General features: G+C 39.6%; 1 protein-coding gene across 1 annotated transcript in view; it reads right to left on the bottom strand.

The window, feature by feature from the left end:
* DUSP22 (dual specificity phosphatase 22) overlaps positions 1-19,857 on the bottom strand; it is a gene marked incomplete at its 5' end in the record, with an annotated part of 40,881 nt that overhangs the window by 4,919 nt on the left and 16,105 nt on the right. The window contains 3 exons of the mRNA XM_031552691.1: positions 1,507-1,678; positions 3,474-3,548; positions 8,904-8,953. Coding sequence (XP_031408551.1) covers positions 1,507-1,678; positions 3,474-3,548; positions 8,904-8,953 — 297 coding nt within the window. The remainder of the gene's footprint in view (positions 1-1,506; positions 1,679-3,473; positions 3,549-8,903; positions 8,954-19,857) is intronic.

The raw sequence follows: 19,857 nt of genomic DNA, 5'->3' as shown, positions 1-19,857 counted from the left end.
AAATCTGAAGCCTCAGACCTCCACCTGGAAATCTGGAATTATTGTAAACTACATGATTACCTTAGAGACTAAACCCCTCATGTAAGATCAAGAAGTAAGGGACTCCATCCCAGAAACCCCACAGGATATCACTCTGAATAGACTTAGCAAAACACCGATGGTGCTGAAATCAGAAAAAAAAAGGTTCACACCCTTTGCAGATGGCAATATTCCACTGAAATCAGGTGTGTAAACAGACACCTGCTAAGGATGTGGTTGTTATTAAGAGACAGTAAGAAACTACAGCCTAGCCAGTGACTATAGGTGGATATTTCTTTTTGCAAGCTGCTGCCTCCCCCTCAGTGAAATAGGCTGAATGTCTTGTCCATCATGGATGAAAAAAAGACGTTACTGTCTTTATCAGGCTATTTGCATATAGCCTTAATTGTCATTGCTGTTTGCCCAGACCAATTTGCCCAGAGCAGAAATGACTGTAAGGGAGGAAGGAGACAAGTCTGGAAAGTCCCCCTCTGACTTTTGCCTCTTAAAAAATCTGTTAACTCTACCATTTACATCAGTTCCAAACGACCAGGAAACATTCAGTTAAATATTAAAAAAAACTCAAAATATTTACAGTTGCAAGCTGCATTATGCAAAACAAATGGTAATTTCTGAACTCTGAACCTTCTGCAGCAGAATGATGGGTACGTAATAATAATAAATTGATTTTTTTTTTAATCTCATGTATTTTGGTTATAATAAGTATAATCCAAGAGAGCCCAAAGAACAATAGGCTGAACAATGGAAAGCAGAAGGGACAGTCAGAGTAGGAAGTTAACGTAAGTGGAAGCCACTGATGGGGAGCAGGTCTTTTGCATAGAATGGTTGTTTTTAGGTGTAAGAAACTCATTTTACGATAATCACTTTGCAGTCCTATTGTTTCCTTAATTATCCTAGCCTACAAAGCCTTAAAAGGCTAGGAAATAAGAAAAACTTTTGAGACTGTTCTCCACATTTAAATGTTTATTAAGTCTTAGTTATAGAAGATATTGCTGGCAGATGACATAGATCATAATGATAACCTAAATTTATTTACAGGTAGCAGATTTCTGATTATGATTTCTTCCCTAATTACTAATTCAAATGAATGTGAGGGAAAAAATATTTTTATGCAACTTAAAAGTTGGTCTTGCTGCTGTATTCTGAGCTCCTTACCTTTATATCTTCTCTCTCTAAAGGTTTAAATGTTTTATTATGTCTTCAGAACAATGAGGATTACTGGATTGAGAGCACGGCTGGGCAGGTGTATGTGGATGTTATGCTTCATCTTTACTCCCATCTCATATATCCCTCGATACTTTTAGTTCTACCTGCACCTCCCCAGTGTAGCAGGTTTACCAAAGAAGTCATTTTCACAGAGCAAGCCCATGGAGTCAGACAGACCAAGCAGGCCTCAGAACAGTGAGAAGTAGCCCCACCAACCAACTCAGAGTTCTGTTTCTCATTTCATTTGTTTGTAGGTTATACCTGATCAACATCGTGCTTTTCAAAGTCCTGTAGCTGTCTCTGGAAGCCCATGTTAGGATTGGCACAGGATCTCGCTGCTCTGACAACAGACAGTGCATCTTCCCAGCCAAAGTCTGTGATGGTCATGATGTACGCAACCACCAACGTTACACTCCTAGAGACACCTGCAAGGCTGCATGAAAAACGAGGAGCAAGAAATAGATGAAGTACTGCTCTACTTCAATTACAGTTAAAAGCACCACTTCCCAACCAACGCCACAGCAGGTTTGCTGTGTTAATTGCCACCATAAATACTACTGTATTGGAGCTAAGGGGGTTTTGGTACTGCTTTTTCAAATGAAACAGAACTAATCTATAACAAGATTGAAAAAGTGGGTTCTGAATGATAATTCATATGAGATTAGAAAGGAATGAATAAACATAAAGTATTCTCAAGAGGGGAGGAGAGCATTTCTAAGTTAGATTTGATTTTGTATGAGCTAAATAAGTCACCCAGTCTTTTGCCTATACAGATGAAAGCACTAAAATAAGACTGTTCCCTCTTCCTCATCATGAATAAAAGCTCCATTTTACCGGTTCTGCAATTAACTGAATTGTTAAAATGCACAGGTTTGATTGTTTGAGCTCTTTTCCTCTTTCTGCTCTCCATGCACTGTGTAACTTAGGTTCTCAGAACTCCAGTTTCCTGAAACACTGGGATAAAGTAAGAATCATTCCCTAGTACTGGTTTCCCCACTCTGGAAAAACTCCTAACTCTTACTGTCACAAGTATATATAATGAGCTAGGGCTGCATTTATATCAGATTCTTTCACCAGGCATTTCCAAACCATCTCATGCTCTTGAAGGATGCCACAAATTTAACTACACACTTTTTATCACCATCAGAATTCAGACAAATTATCCATCTGACATACACAGAGACTGACCAAATGACTCGTCCACACTCTGCCATGAGTCAGTAGCAAATTGAGGATTTATGCTCAGAGCCCAAATATAAGTGCTCAGATCATGAGATGACTGATTCCAGATACAGACTCAGATATGCCACTTGGACATGTAGCACAGATCACAACCAATAGCAGGGAGCAAGAAAAAACCCAGGGTGGGATTTCCTTTTTTACTCTTTATAGTCCTAAGAGCATCTCTCCAATCAGAGACTCGTTATTAAGAACTGCAACTTTTGAACGCTTCAGCAGTCAAAATAAATAAATATATCAATTTATTTTCAGAGGGCTTTTTATTTTTTTTATAACAAATCACTGAAGTCATCAAAATAGCTGTTTATAGAAATTGATTATTAGGATTATGGAAATCTTTAGAAAAACAATGATTAACAACCACATAAATAAATAAAAGCTCTAGTCAAAGATTTTATTATTTTTTTTTTCAGGAAAGACCTGTAAAAAGGCTTGATTTGGAGAGAAGGACAAGAATTTCTCAAGCTCCTTGAGGAGCTCCTCCTCCAGGCAGCTGCCTAGCCTGGCAGCTCAAAAGCCTTAGCTGCATCAGGCTTTAGTAACATTTGTGTATCTTCTGAGGCTCGTCAAATGACGACTTCAATTCAGGTGGATTTTGCTATAAGATGAGATGAATGCTAACTTATCATTAAACTGATGAATCACAGAATCACAGAATTGTAGGGGCTGGAATGGACCTCTGGAGATCATGGAGTCCAACACCTTGCTAAAGCAGATTCCCCACAGAGCAGGAAAGCCTCCATGCGAGTCTTGAATATCTCCAGAGAAGACGACTCCCACTTAGCCCAAAATACTGTTTTTCTGGCCATACAGATCAGAAAAAGAAAGCCAGTAGCATGCTATCAGCATAACAGATAGAAACATCATTTTAATAAAGCAATGTGGTTTTCTTGTCTAAGGGAGAACCCTGTACTGCCCATCTTGAGTGAAAACAAGCATACAAGGCACAGAAACCCCTAATTAGTTTCTTTAGCCAGTGTTATACATACCAATGAACTAGGCAGCCTTCACCTGTAAGCCGGCACTCATGAATAAATTTGATGCTCTCTCTGAAATGCCTTGCCCTGAAAACAGAAGCAGAAAGAGAGTAAAGAAAGTGCTGTATTTAGTAAAATCACTACTTAGAAAGAAATGCATCTGAAAGCTCGCTTAATCCTGTTTCTAGAGTTTCAAAGTGAACAGAGGACTTGCAATGTAAAACTTAGCATCCACCAGTGAAACCCAAAATTCACTTGGCATAGTTATTCACTGTGCTACCTGAAGGAAGAACTGGTATTTTAGGTACTACGGTGTGATAAACATTGGCAAACACTTAATTCTGATCAACAGCGAGTCTGTGTTTCAGTTTGTGTTTTATTCCTCTGGTAACTTGGCCTCACATCTCCTTGAGTAACTTACATGTTAGGTAAAACAGAGTGCAGCTATGTGAGCAATACTCAAAGTACACCGCCTCTACAAAGCAGCATCCTGCTACCCAAACTGCAGCTTAACTTTGACTTTACATCATCCTACACCAAACCATTCACTAGTATACACAAATGATGTGAGTCTTTGCAACGTGAAATCTTTCCCTTTTGGCCCTGCTAAGAAAAAATTCCCTGTTCAAGTCTTGGGTACCTCAGCTCTTCCAGTTCCCTCTCCTCAGATCTTGAGGCCTCCTTGTGATTTAGCATAGCAGTCAATCCCTGCCTACAGCCTACTTTTTGTTAAGCACTGTCAAATAAAATGTAGGAAAAAAATTCAGCTCACAGACACCAGGATTTGTACACACACTGCTCTTCATGCCCGCTCATCTTAAGTGAAGGAAAGGAAATGACAGCTTCCAACAGCTGAGCAGCCAACTGCAGTCATCCCACAGCAAGCCTGCAACCTCACCTCTTTGCATCTCAGCCCCAGGGTGCTCACCCTGACTTTACCTTTTAGGCTGCAAAGCTCATGGGTTGCCTACAACCTACCACAGAAGCCAGCAGAACCTCTTGGCTCAACTCAGCTGGATTTTTCTGTAGCCTCTGAGTGCTCCTGCACTTCAGGCTTGCAAGCAGCAGCAATGTGTGCAGCACAGAGGAGACTGCTTCTTAAGAGATACTTAATACCAGGCTTACTGGCAAAGATGAACCTGAAAAGCACGCTGCACTTAACACCCATGAAACACAATGTTCTGGATTCAAGACGTTTCCCCACTCTAAGTATATATTATACCACAAGGGTGAATAGAAAAAACCTCAACCCAGCACCAGGAGCCGCACAAAAATCAGGAATGCCCGCATAAGAGGAAACTTCTCTTCCTGACCAACAGAGCAGCTGCTGATATTACAGACACTAAGAGCTGGAGGAGGGCAACAATACTGCAAGAGTGCCTGTGGAAATTACAGAGGTGATGAAGTCTAAACTGACATATCCAAAAAGAGGAATCAAAGCCCATGACTCTTTCTTCAAGGCAAGTCATGTTTCACTGGATACACAGTAGAAAACTGCCAGAAGAAACCTGAGTGACTTAAAAACTCGAAGGCATGATGTAGCCTTAAGTTTTGGGGCAGCACGTAAACTTGGGATTTTTTATTTCTCAAGAAACTGATCAAGAACGCAGAATGAATGAAGAAGAGTGAGGAAGCCTTTCTGTGCTCAGTCTGCTGCTCCAAGACATTTCCACTGGCTGAGCTGCAACACATCACGACATTCAGGCCTGCCTGTGGAACATAGGCAGCTTCACATAGGCAACTCAAGAGGAAAAATGAGAGTTTGTGCTGTGTGTGCAAGAGGCACTGCTACTATACAGAGAAGGAGTGCTTGTCCAAGAGTAAGTGGTTTTGATCAGACAAAACTTGGTTAGGGCTGGACTGACAACATCCCTACCTGATAGAGCCATCTTCCCTCTTCTCTAGAGAACAGGGCCAACAGAGAAGCTCCAAGCATCAGTGAATTCACTTCAGTGGTCTAGGCACAAGTTTTGGTTAAACACTTCAATGCTTTGGTTTGAAAAGTATCTGTGAATGAGCGCAGCATCTTTATAAGGTACTAAATATAGCTAGCAGTGAGGTCCATGCACTCAGTTTAATTTGTCCTTCCTTATTGCTGACACTCAGTCTGCTGATTCACTGTTAACTGTCCGCAGGCATTCATGAAAATGAGAAGAGAAATAACCAAGCTTAGAGCCAGGGTTGCTCTACAGAATGACAATCCCTCCTCACCTTGAGTCACAGAAAAGGAAAAATGTACTTTTCCAGAAGTACATGGTCTTTGCTGGTTCCAGTAAACACTGTTTGATATCAAAGTTATGACAAACTTTTTTTTTTTTTAATTACAGAAAACAAGATAAGGGACAAGTTAACTGTGTGGAAAGTGCCACAGACAGAAGTATGGCAAATCTTACATTAATTGCAAAATCACTGATTATCATCTGTAACAGGAAAGCACTTGACACATGCACTGAATGTTAACCTGTTTGTTAGAATAATCAGCTACTTCAAGACAATTCGTTATGTGATATCTTGACTTTTACATCTCCAAGCTTAAACTTGGGTACTGAACTGCATCATCTTCGGGATGAAAAACACCACAGGGAGAAGAATGAGCACAGTACCTCTACCAACAGGATGTGAAAGTTGTCTAAGCTTATGCACTGGCTAACCAGATAATCCAAAACTTGCCAGAGGGCTGAGTTATGATACCAGGTCTAAATATCACAATTGCTAGTCAGCCTTCTGCAAATAATTATAAAGATTAAAAGGAATGCATGCAAAAACAGATAGAAGTATCTTGATGTCTCTTTCCTTTGGCAGCCTAAATGCAAAGATCCACCTAAATTTGTTTTCTTAAGAGGCTTCTGTATTGTCACCATTAATGGCCTGACAGTTGGATGTTAGTTCCTTAGAAACACATAGCCTAAGACAATTAGCTAGAACAAGAACTCAGAAACAGAAGATTAGATTTCTAGAGAATACATTTTTAGTAACAGGTTCTGTAGGACATGACATTTCTGAGGAAGTCAGTGGCCCAAGATAAAATTCTCATTGTCCAGGAAAACATGCATTTGACTCTGAGGAAGCACCTCAGATCTCAAAAGCAACTGCTTCATTCCTATACTAGTAGGGGAAGAACACAGGAGTAGAGACGAGCTTTTGAGCAGCTCTGGTGAGCATTAGCACATTAACAGGGGAATCCCTATTGTATTTCACTGGCAATTCATCCCTCTAAGGAAGATATCCACTAAACAAGCTTACTACAAATAAATGTGCATTACACACACAAGAAACCAAAGTTCCCCTCACAAAAACACAGCAGAAGTGAATTGAGAGCTTACTGATCCAAAATTCAATCCAAATGGCCTTCAGTTGGACACTTTCAATCTGCCAGCAATTGGAAAATAGCAACCAAGTTTCAGAAACTTCTAACAAACCTGTTATTTGGCCAGACAGGCTAGACAGAAGCACACATCCAGGCAGTTGCACTACTCTAATTGCTAAGAAAACACAAGCACCTGCAACACAAAATGGTGCTATATTTTTTCCTGAGACCTCCATAGTGTCTTTCCAGAGAATTGAGTAAATATGCAAGGATGTCGCAGAGGGACATACTTCCTTTCCTGTTCCTTAGTTGCATTCTCTAAACAGAGGGTGCACGTAGTGCAGCTACTCACTCCTAGATAAGATTGTCATAGCCTCTAAGTCTGAAGAAAAACAATTTCCTCTTGCTTTCAGAGGACTCTCTGTGCACAGCAAGCAAAAATACTGCTTGTGGGCATCATGATTTGACTTTACTTCAATTTCTGCACTCTATAAAGCGAAAAAAGAAAAATCAGTTACTCATCAAGTTTTATTTTAAGTGATAAAATGTCTCAGTATTAGAAGTAATGACGTTTGCCTGCAACCACCTGACACCAAAGCAAGAATTGCAGACGCCTTCAGCATAACAGAAACAATACTCATGCAAATATTGTATTTTCTTACTGAAGCTTTAATAGCTCTGCTACCATGCCAGACAGTTGAAGTGCTGGGGGTGGTTTTTCAATGTAACTCCTTGATACTCAACAGTGAGGGAAGGACTAAGCAGGACAACGATCAACATCATCAGAAATGTTGGTCCCTTTACTTCCATTCCTGAAATGATCTTGATCTCTACAAATGAAACAGATCTGGAAAACATTTTCTGAAATGCGACAGATCTCAGAATACCAACAAACAATACGAGATGTGAATATTTTTCTCTAATCTCATTTTTTCTCCTATACAAAAAGATTGAATTTTAAAATTTATGTTTAAGTATCAAGGCCACAAACATACCTGGTTGTGCTCAACAAAGGCAGTTAACTATCTGTCTTCTCATTACAGACCTGTGTTGAAAATTAGAGTTCTGGAACAGGGATTTTATTTATTTAAGATTTCGACAGAAACACCTCAGAATGAGAAGGCAAACCGATAGATACCAAGCGTCACTGGAATCTTTCTAGGGTATGAGAAATACACACTCTAAAAATATTCACCGAAAGCATCAGCCGGAATACTGCTGTGATATGAGAGAAAAGCAGTGCTGCGCTTCCTTCCGTACGTACCCGGCCTCTTTCAAGTACTTATTTCTCTACCAAACTTTCTGTCAGGATGTGGCTGAAACCCCCCTCATCGCTCCCCAGCATAAACACTGAGCTCTAGAGGAAAGAGTTGATCACCATCCAAGTTCTCTTAGAAAATTTGTTTTGATTTCTCTTTGGAATCGAGATCTGCTATGCGTCTTCAGTTCAGTGGTTCAAAACATTAAAACCAAGGTCAAGTTAACCAGCACTGCATGAATGTGAGTAGTGGTAAGAAAAACTGAGGCTGGCACACGATAGTTTCTGCACACACATCTCCAAGGCAAGAATCACCCCAGTGCAGACAAATTCCCTGCCACGCCGGTCTACTAATAAGAGCAGTGGGGCCTTCAGAGGTAGGGCAAGTCATCCAGAGCACAGTCACAGGAGCAGTTTGCATACTGAGACTTCATCTCTAAGGCACAGTGTGAGGAATTCAATTTAACCCCTGAAGCACCAAACTTCACAGCTCTTTCAAATAGATTCCCTTTCTTCAACGGCTAGACATACTGCTTTAGTAAGAAAGAAGAGGCAAGGAAAAAAGGTTTACAAAAACAATGGCTGGAATAAACTGGGAATATATTAGGAACAGACTCACTGAGAAACACCAAAAATTAATAAAGAGTGCTTATATTCTTGTTTATATACTGACCTTTCTATAAACCCTCACACAAAAAAAGCAGGGTCAGAACCAAAGTGGCTGCAAGAAAACATTGTATTTTCTTAGCAGTTTAAAAACACATTAGTGTAATATTTGTGAGAGAGCAGAATTATATCTCCTAAATCGTTGTAAAACAGGCAGCACAGCACTGAAGGACTTCTGGGGCTCTGTGTTTTATTTTTAAAGAAAACTTACAAGTTCTGTGAGGGTGAGTCAGCAGCAGGAATGCAGAGGTACTTCACTCCCTGTGTAAAGAAGCAAAAAGAAATGAGACAAAACCATCCAAGTTAAATGCACTCATTCGCCACTGCTTAAGTCATGATGTAGACTGGTACAGTCTTGCTGACTTTCGAAAAAGATTTATCATTGCTTAGACAAGCAGAGACCATCTCTAGGCATCCAGGTCTTAAAACTGCCTTGTTGTCAAGACATCAGTACATAACTTAGCCAGGCTTATTCCAAGGTCCAGTAGCAAGATATTTCAAATAGAAGCATTTTTACTAAAAAGGCATACACTTTTTTTTCCTCAAAAAATGTCATTTTTCATACATTTCTAGTAAAACTAAGTGGCCATCCTTCCCTCTCTCTCAACAAAGCCTACAATCTAAAATTCAGAGAGAAAGTTTCTTTTGATTCCACACAATCATTTTTCTTTTCCTACCTGGTAAACCAAGCAAAAGGCGTTTTGAAGAAAACGTTTGTGGGGCATTTTTATTTCTTTTTATTATTTTGGAAACAAGAAGGACACTCATAAAAATGCATACTTTTCTTCCACAAAATTAGCCTCTCTTAGTCAGGTATCTTAGTAAGTTACAAGATCAACAAGGAAAGTTAGGCAAGCATTTCTGATGCATTGTAAGTGTTACAAGGTATACTTAAAACAATACTATAGTCATACACTACTGCTTTGCATTGTCAACGTTCATTTAACTCATTCTATTTTCAAAGCTCATTTTGCCCCTATGACCGTTAAGAAAAAGAGCACTTCCAATTAAGAAGTCAGCTAGATATGCTTTCAAAACTTCCAAGAACACAGACTGCAGCCTATTCACTGCAAGTCTTTCAGTATCCGAGATAAGTAGGGTTGTGAGAATTATTCAGATGTACTTGTAAAAACAAGGACTCACAACAAGAGTCCACCAGAAAATGCACCTTTGTTTATCCTTCTGTAACTGTGCAAAACCCGTTAGTAATCTTGCACTCTCAATCATTAAAAAAAAAAAAAAGAAAAAAAATCAAATATTTATGTACAAGAGATCCTTCTAGTAACACTTGCCAGCAAGGTGGAACATAATACATCTATCAGGCACTTCATTTCCTACATGGGGAGCAGTGTATGAAACGCTCATTGCTCAACTGTGATGGCTACTTGAGGCAGCATCTTCTCTAATGCCACCTTCGCTCGGCTGATTCCGAATCCTCCTCTGATAAAGCTTCTCCTGCCATCTCATATAAAAGAATAATCACTTTTGTAAGTGATCCTGACCTCTGGCACCATGACACATCATTCTGCTAATCCTGTACAAGATGCATGAACTCCACCACTATGTCTGAGATGAAATGGTGACTCCTCACCTCCACCTCTTCACCATCACTTCCATAAAGCACCGGCTATTTTCTCAGGTACCAGAACTTCTTCAGCTAGCTTCACAGCCACAAAGTTTTGAGAGCCTGCCCTGTCCTTTCCATGCTTTACCAGATGTCCCTGCCCTGACTGCCCACCAGGTGCATGCCGCAAACCAGAGTGCGGCCACTTCTGTTCAGGCTTTCTGGTTTGGGAAAGACAGTGAGAGCAGAGAAGAATTTGAAGACAGGTGCTGAGCACAGAGATGTGGCAACGCCAGATGAGGGAGAAGGAACCATAATGACAATGTCAATACAGTGACAGTATGTGGCTCTTTGTGGGATAGCTGCATGGCAGAAGACAGCTGAGGGGAAAGAGATTGGAAAGGAAGGCAGTTCACAAGCCAAAGTAGCTCACTGCCAAAGGGAACTGCATCAGCAAGTGACAGTTTATACTGCTCTACATCAGGATAAGGGATGCCTGCTGCGGGACACCAGGATGGCTTCACAGTCATAAATAAGGCAATGCACAACAGTTTGCATAGACACATTCACTTAGAAACATGTAGTAGCAGTAGTAATACATCCATCAATAGGCTGAACTAAGGCTAATAATTATATTTTGGCAGGTAATTAGGACAATCATCTTGAATGATACATCTGGGAGGTTCATCTCGGACATCTTTAAGTGAGTCATTGCAGTAAATTGGGGCCTGTGACCTGAAAGTAAGTTTACATGTTGTTCTTTCCACCACATCTCTGTACAACTTCATGCCTTTACCTCTTTACCACCAAGAGCAAAAAACAGGAGGAAACTAAAGGTAGGAGACAGGTTAACACTGGCACATATCACACACCTCTGGTATAGGTTTGCTCCTACAGCACAGGCTGATTCAGAAGCTATGGCACATGCTGAGCACTCTTCACACATTGAGTGCAGAGGGGCTTTCAGATCATCTTCACTTTAAAAACAGAAGTAGTACCAGCACAAGTTAAAGAGCCACAATGTTCTTTTTTTTTTTTTGTCATGGCTGGCTAGTTCCCACTACCACAAGCAGGCATGAAACTAGCCTATGACAGACCACATATGGTACTGAATGGCTCATCCAGAGCCTCTTCTTGGAGGTCTTCAGCACAGCTTCCAGTGAAGTAGCACTGGCACGCCTTTCATTACCGTGCCCACCAATGCTCAGCGTCAGCCAGCAAGCCTGAGTAACATAGCTTCTCAAAGAGGAGATGTTTAAAGTTACTGGAATTTGGTATTTTGATCACTGTACTTCACATACATGGTGGTTTTTGGAAGGCTGTGGTGATAGACTCCTCTCTGTGAGCAAATGATCACACTCAACTCAGAAACAGAGGTGGCATTTCAGAAGTACTGTACAGTTACTTAACCCAACTCTCACCAAAGGGGGAAAAAAAAGCATAAAACTCTGATTTTGACCCAAGCAGTTGGGTCCTACCCTACCATCAAGTTTTGGTTCTTACTGTTTAAACAATAATATAATCAAATATCATTCATCCTACATGTATACCTGAAATACAGCAACTGTAAGAGATTGTATGGGGACAGGTATTGACAGATGAGTCCCAAGGGCTTTTGTGTAGACGTTTGTAGTTTGACTTCAGGGGTTAGCTTTGCTTTACATTCTGGATACACATTTAAAAAAAACACATTGGCAATAGAAAGAATGCTTAATTACTGAACTGTTTGTTGCTGTTGTTTAAAAAAAAACAAAACCAACAATCTGCACAACTACTATCATGATCCTGGGTTTTTGTGCCCCAAGACACTGCTATCCTTCCTGTGCACATATCTTACAGATAGGTAACATCTACAGACTGTTTGAAAGGGACCCCTCAAAGCAGAACAACTTATGTCAAGGGAACAAGTAAATAGGATATAGTATTTAGATATAGTATTAGCACACAAGAAAGATACAGACACTGCTTGTTACCTAGCAGAGTACACTTGCCATTCTGAAACCACGAAGTGTAAGATGTAGACAGGCAACAATTAGTGAAACACAGCAACTAAAACAGAGCAAACTAAAATCAAAAGATAGTTAAACAGTCAAGCAGACCAGCTCCAAGTGAAAATTTCAGCAACCCCCAGACCATCATCTTGTCAGCAGTTTCATTCAAGAAGCTTTAACCTGGTTGTATATGCAATATCCAGAGTTGGTCCTAAATCCCACATTAACTAAGACACAACACAAGTGAGATGTCATGCTGTCTGCAAGTCCTGATTTTATTTATTAATTTTAAATGAATCACCTTGCTCTTTAGTAGTGACAGTTCCCTAAAAACTGTTTATGGTGAAGGAAGGACAGAATACCTATTCTATCACACCAACTACACACAATAATCCAGGTGTCACCAAAACAACTACTTGCTGCAAAATTATGGCATTTTTCAAAGCACAGATAAAAGCTTGCTGTTGCAAGAACTGGAGAAAAGTAATATTATTTTAATTGTACATGAAGTAATTGAATGACTTCATTGAGTACTGGTGCTAATACGTAATTATTCAAACATTTCTGTCAGCTGTGTCTTACCTCTCAAATTTCTCAGATTATCAAAAAAAAAAAAACAACCCAACTTTTTCACTAAACTGAAGTCATGTATGTTCTCAGACAACAAAATATTCCATCCGTATGCCAACACAAAAGAAAATCATGCTCTCCAGTGAATACTCATCAGTTCACATCTAAGCTTCCAGATCAATGAGTCGCTGAACACAGCTTTCTTCTGCCCATCTCTTGATTCACTACTACTCTCCAACTGTTACTTCTAAATCACCAATAGAGAAAAGAAAGTGAGCAATCACATTTGACAACAAACCTTCCAACACACACACGTTTTTCTAAATCTTTTCATTATCATTCATGTGATGATCCTAACTGATGCTCTAAACAATTAAAAATCTCTCTTTTGAAGTGCTAAATTGGCCAGGAAAAAATTAATAAAACATTATTTACTTTTCTGTTTTCTGTTCCAGAGTAACCACCAAAACTAGATTTCTGTCTCTTAGGCCCTGAAACTAAAGGCTACAGTTAAACCGATACAGTGAGAGCTAACAAAACTAGAGCAAGTATTCTGATTTCAAGATTGTCAAAGTTGAAACAAGCGAGAGTTAAGTAAAATTTCTAAAATTCACTGGTATTTGAGCAACAACAACACTGGCACAATTTCAGTGATTCTAGAACCAAAGCAGCTCTGTGACAATGAGCACTGAGGTATTAAGAGTAAAAAGGTTTAGGCACACATGTATATGTGAGCATGCACAGAGATTTTACACTGAAGATGCTACTCGAACTGCAGGCATTTCCAAATCTGTTTATTTTCAAGGTCAGTCAACTAAGACTAGAAATTGAATAGGAATTGCACACTCAGAAAAGTCAGTAAGACTAAAACAAGAACTTTCTAATTCTTTAGCTGAAAAAAAAAAAGGAACCATTACATCTTTGTTATTAAATCCAGCATTCCACAGACTGCTAAGGAAAGAAAACAGTCCAATTGCTTAATGAGCTCTCAATTTGTAACCTATTTACCTACTTTTTAGCTTAAGAAGTACTCCTGCTTCATTTTAACTAACGTTGTACAAACTGGCATTCAGGTTTTCGTAGAACACGTAGAATTTTGCAGTAGCAAAATGACACATCCACAAGTACTATGTGCCTGATAATTGGTCAGTGACTGAAAATAAGATCTCTAAAGAACACACGAATTTAGCCTCAATACCAAGAAAAACTTCACATCCAAACAGGAGAAGGTGCAAAAAGCAGTAGTGTGAGAGAAGTGCAGCACCTACATGGACATTTTCTTTTCTATATGAGAAAACACACTGTGAGGTGATGTAGAATGAGGCACAGTTCAACGAAATCATACTAACCTATCTGAGAAATAAAACACTCCAGGGATTTTTATACAAAACTCAGTACTTTTAGCAGATGCTCTTCAGAACGCTGTCCCTTCTGTTACTGCATGCACTAACCTTTTTTTTTTCTTTCACGTTGTGATTAATATTGGAGATCTGAATCTACAATTTAGGATGTTAAAAGACAGGGGTGAAAGAAGAAAAAAATAACACCAAATACAAAATTTCTGCTCCTTTAGAAGGGGTGGGGGAAGAGGTTATTATTAAAAAAAAAGGTTAAAAAGGGCAAGACTGTATTTTTGGCAATAGACCACTCTATATTTAAATTTATGTAAAGATGCCATCAACGACTTCCAAGAATTTTTTTTAAACCTAAAACCCTAAACTTAAATTTGTGAAGCCAGATGCAAATAGAAAACCTCTAGCACCTGGCAAGTTCTTTCAGGTTAGTCAAAAACCATGTGTTAATTTGAGTCGTCACATCAACAGATGAGGACAGGACTTATTTTTGTTTAGGGGCATTTCAGCAAAAAAGCTAAAGTGGGAAACAGCCAGCACAAAGCTTCCTCAAGCCAAACCAACAAGAGCTGATGAAGAGTTTTTGTTCAGTAATACACCAAACTGAACATGCTAAACTGAAAACCATTCAACCGTTTGCTTGTCCTTTCAGTTGCTTTCTGTAGCAATCACCATTGGTGCTGATTTTATTAATGACTCATAGAAAATACATTTGTGTTTCAGACAAAAAAAAAAAACGAAAACAAAAAAAAAAACAAAAAACAAAAAAACCCACGACTGCTAATTGACTTTAGTGAACAACACACTCAGGTTTGATTTTGAAAAAATATAAATGAAATAGAAATTAGATGAAGAATATGAACTACAGAAAGCTCCCGCAATAGAATTTACACACTTAGTATGTGCTGTCTTGTAAAAAACTATTTTACTATAATTAAGTCATGGTTTGTTGCTGCTTTTTTCTTTTTTTTTTTTTTTTGAGGGGTAGGCGTTGGTTTTGGGGTGTTTCTTTTTTTGTTTGTTTGTTTTTGCCAAGTTTGTTTTCTTAGTAACACTTTTTGAAAAGTCCCTATCATTAAGTCCAGTCAAACCTAATCTCAACTCAACCCACCCTTCTAACATAATGCTGAAACACTGAAAAGTTATGGCTTTGACTTGACTTACAAAGAGCTTTGTACATCATTTCTAATTCTATCTTGGACCTGGTTTATCTTGAAAGAATGAGAAGAAGGAGAAAACACCAATGACTTTACACTTCTCACCTCCTTCAGGACTACGTACTTCAGCTGAGAGTAAGGACCTTGTTAAGGTATGGCTTACTCAGCACCCCACACGCATCAACAGAGCACCGTCCGTCACACTTGTCCCTGATCCCTAAAGGAGCTCCAAGTGCTACATTAAAGCAATAAGTCCCACCTATGTCTTTGTCTCAGGGAACTCTGGAACACAACTACTACACCTCAGGAGCACATTCACATTTACACATCTGGATTACCTCCCCCACCACAACCTCTTTGGCATAGCGTAAGTCAGAGCATTTGGTCTGCTCCAGTCAACTCAGTACCCAACCAGCCTTGGCATCTGCTGGGCAAAAAAAAGCCCTTGTACAAACAACTGCAAGCTTCAAACATTCTTCATCCTCTCTTCCCTACAATTTGCCACTGAGGAGCATGCTTCCCCTGACACAGCCAGTGGGTATTGAGCAGTTCAAACATTGAACCATTACAGCAGCCTTTACCAAGGGTAAATCCTGATGATCCCAGCCTAACAAACTTAAAAAGCTGCTCTGTAGAAGTCACTTGGAGGCTTCTTAGTGGGACATCAAAGTCATTTCTGAAAAATTAGTCAGAGCTCCTAACTTCACAAGCAGAGCCAAAGCCAGAAAGGGCATTACTTCAAACAGGAGAAAATCTTCTGGTGCCACTACACCTGAGAGAAAGATGGTACCTATTTTGCTCAGCATGGTCTTTTGAAACATAAGGGGAAAACCTTACCCCAAAAGCGCTGAAATACCATAAAAGAAAGTTAAGTATTTTTATTAGAAGAGGCAGTTTCTATACTTCCCCTTGATGATAGCATAAAGGCTGAAAATTGATCGCTTCCACTGGTGGCAACACTGGTCATATGAGAGCTTATTGCTGTAGATAGAAAGGTAATAACCTGATCTGACTAAATAATTTGCTGAGCTAATCTTCATAAAACAGCAACGGCCTTGCAATATATTAGCAACTCTGATTTTGAAGACTTCTTTTCCATTTCACTCTTTAATAGTCCCCCTAAGTCTCTGGACAGCAGAGTCTATGCACAGAACATGCTGCCAGTCATACGAAGCGGGAATCTCTTTCATCATGCCACTGAGATGCAATTTTCATATATGAAAGGGTTCCTCCAACTCAAGGCTTCGGTGTTCTATCCAACACTATAATGCAGTTTTAATAGACTAGTATTCCTCATTAAGCCACATCTGTCCAGAATTAGCAGATGCCAGCTGCTTAGCATTCCTATTTTTCCCTTTTTCAGTTATTTCACTTAGAGAACTGGTATGCTTCTGAGCCCAGACAAATGCTGTGTGGGGACATTCCTTCGCATTACAGAGCCGAAGAAGAAAGCACTGAAGTGGCTTTCAGCACTTCCAAAGCTGCCAAGAGGCATGACAGGATTTTTATTCCCTTTGTTTCAACACAAAGTCCCCAGTGCATACGCATAATAATAAAAAAAAAAAAAGTCCAAGAAGAATACTTCCATATTGAGGCAGATTATTCGAATTGTGGCAGAACAATTTAGTTTGTTTTTCTTAATTCTATTTGTGCAGGTTTTTACAGATGATCTTCACACATTTGCACGACTGTCACGTCCAACTGGAACTGCATTAAGATTTACAACATCCAACCAGACTTTGAAAAATGAAATGAGATCCAGATCTTGATGCAGCCTGATATAAATGCATTATCTATACTAGGCCTGCAGGCTATGACTATTCAAGAAACGTGCAGATGTGGACTTAGGGACATAGTGGCACGGTGGTGACTGGTTGATGGTTTGACTTGATGATCTCAGAAGAGACTTCTATGATTCTATGATTTTATCTATTTACTGTTTACTCAAGGAGCAAGAAAGATTGTTCTTAAGTAACAGCACAGAGTTTTAACTGTGCTTTTCTCTTTTGTCTTAGTTTCTCAAGGATAGACCATTTTCAATCCTATTTCTACTAGACCATACCATTTATTCTCAAATATACAGTTCTGTTGTGCTGGCTGCACAAGCAAGCAGAATGAGCAAGATGCTTAGCAATTTGCTCTTGCCTAACTCCCCCTGCAACTACCAGTTTTACACAGTCATGAGGTCAGGAAAACAAGGAGAAAAGCTGCAGCTCTGGAGACCAGATAAAGATGATACTGTTAACGACATCAGAATGTTCAAGGAAAGAAAATCAAATGACTCTAACCTGACGCTGCTTTAATTAACTGCATAATGAGGATTAAAACAATCTGTAAGATAGTATATTGAGTAGATGTTTCATGGGTATTAAAATATTTTCTTAGCAACCAGAAGACACTGCAGCATTCAAAAATGAAGTGCCTTAAGATCACTCATTTAGAGAATAAATCTAGCAAGCCACAAGACTTGAAACAACAGCATCCAAATACCTGATTATCACCAGGATGCGAGCTGGTTATTTACATGAAATACAGATGTCTAAAACTTACAAGAACTTTTGGTACTAGGCAAAGAAAAACAACATTCCGAACTCCCAGAAAATCAGGCATATTTTGTCAGGATTTTACTTACGCTTCAATCAAAAGACTACAAACATATATTGATACACTCCATCCGAAAAAGGACACTAAAAATAAAAATAAAAGCAAAACAAGTTCTCTAGCAACAGAAAACAGAACAAAAAACTCACGGGCACATAGAAGCTGCACACACGCAAAAGCCCACTCCTAATGCAATATGTTGCAAACAGAGCTGCTGTAGTAAACATGGAAAGCTTTTGTGACTGAGGACAGTACAGGGATGCCTAGGTAAACTCTTGTTGATTTAAGATCTACGTTGTTACTGTTATGTCTCCAAGATGAGTGCAGCATTTAGCTGCCTGCAGTGTAGCAGAGGTCAGTCTGACAATGAGAATGTCGTAAATAAATTAATCCCGAAGGACTCCACAAATACAGGCAACCAGTAATACATGTTAAGCATTTACTAAGTCAAACTTCTGATGTAAGTTAAGAGAAAAAAAAACAAAATTATTAATAACTGACAAATGTGTGGTGTACCATGTGAAAGAAGCTGGTAGTTTCAGTCCATTTCTGGATTGATGGACAGGTGCCTGCAATACACTCAGCAGTCACCACAGCTGGCACCTCGAAGCATCTTGGACAGACCAAGGACTGAGAAGTGCTCAACATGGAAGTACAAAGTTCAAAGACCTTTGCACTTTACATGAATCGACTTCATACAAAAGTGGAGCACAAGAAAATTCAACTCTGCTTTGGCAGTATTTTTCAGCAATTACTTATCCTCTTTGTTAAAAACCTTGCTTACTTCCAACCTGAACACATGTACCTTCATTTCTTACTCCAATACGGTTTCTCTGCACGGGGACTTGAGGACTATAATCAGTTAATTTCCTGCCTTCCTCTGTGGTTATCAGTCTCTGGGACTGAGATTGAACGGCGACAACAATAGAGTAATTCCTAGCACCCCTTCTGCTTCTAGGAGTCATGCTGTAGGCCTTCCCGCATTACACACAACAACTACTACACGATGCAGAGGGGGAAACGTTTTTGTTTTCACCGTTATTTAAGTGTGTGTGTGTGTGAAGTGGGAAGGACAGGGAAAGGGCAAGAGTAACTGTTAAGGATGCTGCAAGTTCAGCTGCTTACAGATGATTACCCACAACAGTACACACTTCCTATAGTGGGACACAGTTTTGTTGAAACTGCTGCACAGTCCACACCAGCATCCTACTTAGTTTGGGCCAGCATCCATCTCCAAGTGCCATCCCTCCAAACAGGGTCAAACGCCTGGAAATTCCACTGTGAAACAACCTGCAACCAGATTATTGTAAGAAAGAGTAACAAAACTTGCCTTCACCTCCTTCACTTAGATCAACTGGCACAAAATTGGTTAGTTCCGGGATTTAAAGGAGTAGAGTAAAGGTAAACATCACCAACATGACTTTGCTGCATGTCTTTCTCAACAGTAGCAGCAAAGTAGGCTCGAACATGTTAGGTTTTGTATCCTCTAACATACTGAAAAGCTCTAGTAAGTAAAGCAGCATTTTAGCTTGATAGGAATGTCTCTTGGGGGCCATTTCCCAGAGCATCCTAAAAGAACACTGCTTGCAGGGGCAGTCCAAAAGCAAGGGCTCTAATTGGCTCAGTTAGTTTTCTCTGACACAATAGGCTGTCTGTAGAGAAAGGGAAGAAGTGCTTAGGATGAATTAAGTGTCCACTTTCTCTTTATATTCTAACTGACTGCTTGGTTAGGATGCCTAGGTATCACAGCAATCAGATCTTTAAGCATTTTGCTCTCTGAAGCCCAACAGCTATTTGTCTTGGTCTTAAAACAAAAAAGGAGTTCAACTAAGAGAGACAACTGGTCATTGCAAGCTACACAACCCCCACTTAAAGAACACAGGTATCTGATTTCCCATCTGCCTTTCACTCTCTCTTACATTCTGACCAG

Source organism: Meleagris gallopavo, chromosome 3 (assembly GCF_000146605.3).
Source record: "Meleagris gallopavo isolate NT-WF06-2002-E0010 breed Aviagen turkey brand Nicholas breeding stock chromosome 3, Turkey_5.1, whole genome shotgun sequence".
NCBI lineage: Eukaryota > Metazoa > Chordata > Aves > Galliformes > Phasianidae > Meleagris > Meleagris gallopavo.
This window is presented reverse-complemented; position numbering and strand designations above follow the sequence as displayed.